The sequence below is a fragment of the Doryrhamphus excisus genome, linkage group LG10 (genome assembly GCF_037039965.1).
Source record: "Doryrhamphus excisus strain RoL-2023G ecotype Guam linkage group LG10, RoL_Dexc_Guam_v1.1, whole genome shotgun sequence".
In the NCBI taxonomy this organism is placed as follows: Eukaryota; Metazoa; Chordata; class Actinopteri; order Syngnathiformes; family Syngnathidae; genus Doryrhamphus; species Doryrhamphus excisus.
In genome coordinates this window covers 10,902,780-10,910,007 of record NC_136366.1, presented here as the reverse complement: position 1 = coordinate 10,910,007, position 7,228 = coordinate 10,902,780, and the positions used below count along the sequence as shown (strand labels likewise).

At 43.3% G+C, this 7,228-nt stretch overlaps 1 protein-coding gene across 1 annotated transcript; it reads left to right on the top strand.

Annotated features, from left to right (window-relative positions):
* Positions 1 to 400: 400 nt before the first annotated feature.
* tbca (tubulin cofactor a) lies at positions 401 to 6,123 on the top strand. Its single transcript, XM_058061982.2, has 4 exons — positions 401 to 568; positions 4,219 to 4,324; positions 5,179 to 5,265; positions 5,820 to 6,123. The coding sequence occupies exons 1-4, from the start codon at positions 516 to 518 to the stop codon at positions 5,898 to 5,900; spliced, it is 327 nt and encodes a 108-aa protein (XP_057917965.2). The 5' UTR covers positions 401 to 515; the 3' UTR covers positions 5,901 to 6,123.
* The last annotated feature ends 1,105 nt before the right edge of the window (positions 6,124 to 7,228 follow it).

The window sequence follows — 7,228 nt, the reverse complement described above, 5'->3', positions numbered from 1 at the left end:
GTGCAATGAATACCTGATTGAAATATAAATAAGTGTAATTTATAGTTGTGATTGTACGGGAGCCATGTAAAGTCATATAAAATACTATGAAATTGATTTTTTTTCTTTTATTTTCATGCATCACACAATCAATACGAGATGTACAATGGTTTATGAACCTTGTCAATTACTTTGAGATGACACACTGATAAAATGAGTTGAAGGCATAATGCTGAACTCTTCATTAAAGTGTTTATTAGTTTCATAGTTAGTGAAACAAAAAACCTAACTAGTGGCAAATTAGTTACATATTTAAATGTCAACAAGACATGTAATGATTTGCATTTTGAAGCATGCGTCAAATTATTTTTTTCCCGATGGAGCGCCGAGTATTCTTCTCTCAACTGAGCTGCCCTGTCATATCGATAGCTCTGCGATCAGCTCGTCTTGACTGCCTTCACTCTGCACGCACACTAACCTCGCTGGTGCTGCTAGCTAGCTAGCAACGGGGAACCAACAACTCGCCCTCTACAATCATGGCTGACCCAAGAATACGACAAATTAAGATCAAAACCGGCGTTCTGAAGAGGTAAGTGTATTGCACAGGACGAATACTAAACGTGTTGTTGGTAAATGTGGCGCCAAGTTGGCTGGCTAGCATGTTAGCTTAGCTGAGCTCAAGGGAGGGCTCGGCCACAGACCTAAACCGAAATTGCGATAGTGTTCCGGCTTAATGGCTGTACGTCAGTCGGGTGCTTAATCGAGGCCTTGAGCCGGCTAATACAATAACTAAGCGTCGTTTCAGAACTAACAACGGTATTTATCGATGATTGCAACAATGAAACGCATTCTTATTACATTCGTCATGGCAGCACTATTGCATAATATATATTTTTGTTACAAAAGATTGCACTGAGCGTTGATTGTTTTCTAGCTAGCTTCCGTGTAGCTAATGACAAGCTACACTTCCTGTCCCCGTGAAAGTGGCTGTCAAACTTCAGTCTACAACTTTAGGGGTTGGCCTTTATTTTGTCAGTTATTTTTGTAGGTTATTCTTGGTTAAGTTTTAGGTTACATTAGAACCTGTTTTAGGCTGAATAATGTCAAACCAGTGAACTGTACAGTTTGGGATGGCTAATATGTACAATAACCTTTCCCGGTGAACTTTCAGTGAATTTCTATCTTACAAGCCCTGAATTAACCTAACATGCATATTTTGGGACTGTGGGGGGAAGCAGGAGTACCTGGAGAAGATCCTCTCAATAAAAAAGTTTAAATGTACAAACACTACCTCTGGCTAACATATATTACCTTACTAATTTAAAAGAACATATCAATTATGTTTTGTCAAATGTATCATTTGTTTTAAATGTATTAGCTGATTGAAGGAACGGTGTAGTATTTCTATTATATTATTATATACTATTATAACACACTTTTTGAACTCAATAAATGTAAGAACACGACCCCCAGCTGTCATATGTTACCAATAGAGTTTAAAAGAACAGATTTTACAAAAGAAATGCATATATATGAATTAAACTGCATTCAATGGTCTTAAATTTTTGTTTTGCCAGAATAAAGTAAGTTGCATTCAGGCTGTTGGTATTCACCTGCACACACACAGACACACACACACAAAAGCAGTCTCAGACTAGACAAACAATTTACATTCATGTGGTTATAATAGGCTATACATTCAATGATGGCTAACGTTTTTAGCTAAACTTTGCAAAAAGTTTATGTCAGCCTAAGAGGAAGGATATAAGGAAGTACGTTTGAATGTTGGCTCCAGATTCCTTGTGTACCGAAGTTTATTCTCTTCGTGAAGGACGCAGCTGTAGACCGATAGTGCCCTCCCGAGCTCATCAAGTCCTTAGTGTCCTAATGGACGAGTGCAGATATTTTTAAAAATGAGCTCATAGCGTGGTAGCTCGCTTCGATCCGGCGACGCTCGGACTCTCTACCTGCCGATGGCGTCTGCGTAATGTACTATTGATTGGGATTTGATGAGGGTCACATTGCTAATGCACGTTCCCTGAGGTGGTAATGATGGAGGCCGGGGTGTGTGGGGCGGAGTTCCCTTTGAGGACAATGTCACAACACATCCATAGTGGGGAAAATACTGTTCAAATAGTCCAATTTTTCAAACGATGCAGGGTTTGTGAGGCTGATGTTGCATCTCAGGTCAATAGTGCAGCTTTGAGAAATGGAATAGAACCAATAGGTCCAATGATAGCTCCAATAATTCAAAAAAACACTCCAATGAGGCGAGATTACACGTACAGTGCAGGTGAGCAAATCAAGCCCCCCTTTGGTTTTCCTCCTGCTTGTGTCATAACTTCCCCTGTGCGCACTTGGAAACAAAATATTCACTTTCCAATTCCCTCATCAGCCACCTGAAATGCCAGTACTGCAGTGTTTGAAAAGTGCACAAGGTTTCCCACAGACGTCCGTGGTTTTGCGCGATATGTGAGATGTATTTTTGTCCGTTTTCCAAAATGTACGACCTACCAGCCCTTCAGATATTGCGGTTGTGTGTGTGTGTGTGTGTTTATAAGCATGCTCTCTCACAGTGTCGTCTCCTCCTTCCTGTCCTTACTCGATTCCGGAGCATAGCCGGGGCCTATTCCGTGCGCAGCTTGCTCACCCCGGCGAGGCGGATGCCCTTAATAAAATGACAAGAGTAATTTGCCTTTGTCATTCGGCTCCCAGTGCTCGCGACGACATGCCGCCTCAAAAATACAGTGCAGGAGAAGGCGGCTGACTATGTGGCATCGGCCGGCTTTAATTCCCTTTTTTTTTTCCCCTTTCCTATTTTCCACCGAGCTGCCTTTTCCATTACGCCAGGGGTGGCAGGTCTATTTAAAAGCAGCCGCGACCCCGGCTCCCCTACTCTGTGAGAAATAAGAAATTAACATCAGCACTGGAAAAAGGGGCAGGAATGGACATTTTGTTATTAGACTGTCCTTCAGTTGTATTCAAATTATTCAAGCTTTCTTTCCTCCATCTTACACCCCCCCCCCCCCCCCCCCCCCCGCTGTTTTTTGGGGTGAGACTGTTCGCTCCACCTGCATACGGCGCCTGCTAAGAAGCGCCCTGATGGAAGCGTATTAGGACGAGGCGTAATTGACGCAAAATATGACAGAGTGGCGCCGGCTAGCGTGGCTAAGCGAGGAGCTAATGTGACTGATTAATGCCGAATCACTCACTGCTGATTTCCCGAAGAAGAGAAAAAAAAAAGACATTTGTGTTGTCACTCCGACGGAAAAAGACCATTAGTTGGGAATCATATTTTCAAACTCCATTATGCCAATCAGGGCGGGCATGTGTTTCATAGATTTACTTCCATTTGGCTCGTAATTGATAAATAATCAAAATAGATCAATGTGCTCAAGACCATTTTCACTAACAATCAAGGAAAGAGGCCCATTTACCACCTGACTTGCTCCAAATTAGGGGCTAAATTGATGATCAATTAATTGTGTGTGCGTGTGTGTGTATCTTTGCTCAGCTTGAAGATGCTTCTCACCACAGAGAAAGGGTTCAACACTTCAGAATGAGGGAGGGGGTCAAAGTTCACTGCTTCTCACAGGACTGTGATCTATCTGTAGTGACGGGTTGCGTGACGACATCCAATTTGCATAATTAGCCTTGAAGCAAAACTAGAGTGGAGATTTTCAAATGACACGACATGTTTTTAAACTTTATTTGTTTCTTTTTGCGCGGCGGTAGACGCAATTCTTGGGCTCCGTGTAAGTAACCAGTGTGTGCTGGTTTTGTGGACAGCATATTTTTATGTTTAAATGGCTTCCCAATATCGTAGACACAATAACAGTAAATAAAACGGTAAACGTGTCCCTGAGGGAACCTAAAGTGAGGAGTTTAGTGCCCGTCTCACTGAAGGCTGACACCTAGTGGCCAATGTAGAATACTACTGTCACAATCACAATGCTTCTCCTGCCTTGTGTTTGTATTTAGGTTTATTTAGTTGATTCGTTTGGCCATTTTATGCTTGAAAATGCTTAATTTAGGCCAGGAATATGTACAATTAGCTTAAATGTGCATTTTATTACTAATTGGCTGTATTTAACCATGAAACAGTGATCATTTATTCATTATTTGTCATAGATATAGCAAGTTGTTGAGCAGAGTTATGATGCAATGTATTTATATATTTTTTTAAGTAATTTCCAGTTAATATCAACTGTGTGATGTGGTTTCATCTCTCGTGTGCAGGCTGGCCAAAGAGGAGGAGTCGTACAGAACGGAGGCCAAGCAGCAGGAGGAGAAGATCGAGCAGCTGAAAGCAGAAGCGGCCGACAGTTACCTCATCAAGCAGCACGTATGTTGTAGACGCCATTAAGAGTCGTGGCGCATGTTCCTTACATGAGCCCCGTTGGTGTGTAACCCTCAACACTACCACGAGGAATCTGTCTGACAGGACGTCACTCCTGTCTGTCCCTCATCCAATCAAAGCGTCTCCACGAGACACCAGCAGGACATGTGACAGCAGTGCCTAGCTTGTTGTTAGCAAGTCAAACATTTGGCCCCATTAGCACGCCGACGCTAATGGATGGTGTTCACACTCTTCTTCTGGTGTCAGGTCATCTCCATCCTCCACACTGACGACGCCAGTAGATGATTTTGTCTTTTAATGTGCCTCCATGGCGCCCCCGGCAGCCATGTTTACCGCGAGCATTAAAATTCATAGCGAGTGTGTTTTGTTTGTTCATTCACAGCGCAGCGTCCCCGGGCCGGGGGCCCGAGCGGAGCTGCACGCTTGGCTAGCGTTAATGGCGAGATGGGGAGGCCAGATGGATTATGGTTTGGAGATGATGCGTCTGAGGCAGGATGGATTAGAGGTTTTTGTTTTAATGGAATCAATACGCTCTCTTAAGTGTCGTCTTTATCCCGCGCTGATGGGATCATTCCACCGCAGCCAGAGGGCGCCGTGACTTTTCTCTGTTGTGGCTCGGCGCCGCTTAGCCCGGCTCACCTCCTCGCGCTTGGTCCTGGGTCTGTGGGGGGAATGGTGGTAGTGGTGTCGGTATGTTATTTTCACTGTTTTGGTCACCATCGTAGCTAGCGACACCGCTAACTGAACTAGTTGAGTTGACTTTGGTCCCCACCAGCCCCGTGTGGAGGCCACCTTATCTAATTGGTGTCAGTGGTGTCAACAGGATGATGTGCTTCCAGATGGAGGGCTTGCAGGAGACCATCATGATGATACCAGACAGCCGGCGCCGCCTGACCACCGCATACGGCGACCTGCAGCAGCTACTGGTGAGTTAAACATCTCACCTTCCGTATGCTACAACTGGGACGTAATGGTGCCTGGGACACATCTCGGTCGGGGTGTCACGGGACAGTACACAGGATTGGGTCTACAAGAACCACATGAGGCCAGGTTTTAACATTACTTTTAAGAAAAAAAAACAAATACTGCAATCTGCTCATTTCATTTCCACTACGTTACCTTGCATTACCTCGCAAAGCGACTATGTGGGTCACTCCGTCCATCCCTTAGTTCTATGGAAGAAACATGGCACCTGAAAGCGATCCTCTTCCTACTCATTTGGTCATTTTCATTTATTGTGCGATAAATTAGTTTTTTCCTTATCCCAGGCCTAGTGCCTACGAGACAGTTCTTTTCCTGAACAAGAAATCTTGGGAAATCAGTGGTAAATCTCACCAGATCTACGACTCGGGCTCTTCTGCTTTCTGACCAGTGGAACTAGCACTGACTTTTTTTTTTTTTTTTTACCCCAGTAGGCTAATAAATGTTCCTGCATGAAGGCATCCATGTTGGTTAATAACTGTTATCATTGTGTTTGCAGGAAATGGAGGAAGATTTGGCGGAATCTGCAGAATATCAAGAAGCCAAAAACATGTTGGACTCAGTCAAGATGGAAGCATGATTCTCTCAGCACTGTGAGGTTGCTCTTGCTTGTCACGTTCATTCCTTACCGCATACAGAACCACCCACATAATTATTATTGTATGATGATGAGCATAGTTTGATTAGTCCGTCGCTTTTTAAACCTCTCTTCAAACAATGCAACTTTCTTACGTCAAACTGTACCTTTCTTTTTCTTTTTGTAATTATTGTTTTGTCAGACAAATACACTGCAGACCGATGCACTCACGTCTGTCTTTTGTCTTTTCTGAAACATCCAAAACAAAATTGAACATTTCATTTCATGTCCCATTGGCTGTAATTAGAAAGGACAAGGAGACCCGGCAGGAACACATTCACACAAATACACAAAATCACCACTCCCTTTTTCCCCCCCAATATGGCCCCACCTACTGGATCAGATTGGTGTGTTTGTGCCCCTCATTTAAAATGACCTCTAAATGACTTTCATCATTCCCTCCACTTCTTGTCCAAGGAGGTATCCAAAACCCAGTATTGAAGGGATGTAAATGCACCATGTGACATTTTCCATGTCATACCTTGAGTGAGCTTTTTGTGTTGTTTTTTATGAAGGTGGGTGGAGTCAAGGATGTCCTCCTCCGTCATGGTGTGGAGCCAGTCTTTCCTGAACACTCAGAAATAAATGAACACAATTGGTGGCAAAATTAAGGTTACATTTGACTTGAGCCGTATTTTACACATTTGGATAACTATTAGCACCACCCCCCCACCCCACCCCCCAAAAAAGTGACATTAGCGCCCTAATGAGACACGCCGCTGCTACAGCCACCCTACCCTTGCTGCCGTGTGCCGTGTCTTTAAGGCTTTTCAATGCTGATTATATTTGGAGGTGTAATTGTATTTTTTTACGACAGCTCACGGCCTAATGCAGTCCGCGTGGGGGGCTGGGGGGGCGGGAATCCAGTGGCGCTAATTCAGGCATGAGATGCGGCATCAGGGTTCGTGTGACCAGGGTTAGGAACTACCAAACATCAAAAAGCGATAAATAGTCATTTTGAGGTATTATTTATATGTCCTGCATGACCCGTAGCTCATGGCTTAATATTGGGCCTGGGCTTTAACAATAGTATCTTTCACGATAGAGTACAATCATTGGATTAGCATTCAGTCTACATTGTTGTCATTCGTGAAAATGGAAATGTGGTCACTTTTAATGTAGTTTTTTTTTTTAGGTACATCCACTCATCCACTCCTAAAAATTATCGTAAATATATTGAGTCGTTCAAATCCTAACTTAATTTCTTATTATAAATATATGATTTTAGACATGGAAGAGTTGACATGAATATATCAGAGTCATGGTCCTTG

Coding starts and splice junctions, on each gene's coding strand:
- tbca (XM_058061982.2), top strand. CDS start 516: ATGGCTGACCCAAGAATACGACAAATTAAGATCAAAACCGGCGTTCTG. Junction 4,325..5,178: donor GTTACCTCATCAAGCAGCAC/GTATGTTGTAGA, acceptor ATGTGCTTCCAG/ATGGAGGGCTTGCAGGAGAC. Junction 5,266..5,819: donor GCGACCTGCAGCAGCTACTG/GTGAGTTAAACA, acceptor TTGTGTTTGCAG/GAAATGGAGGAAGATTTGGC.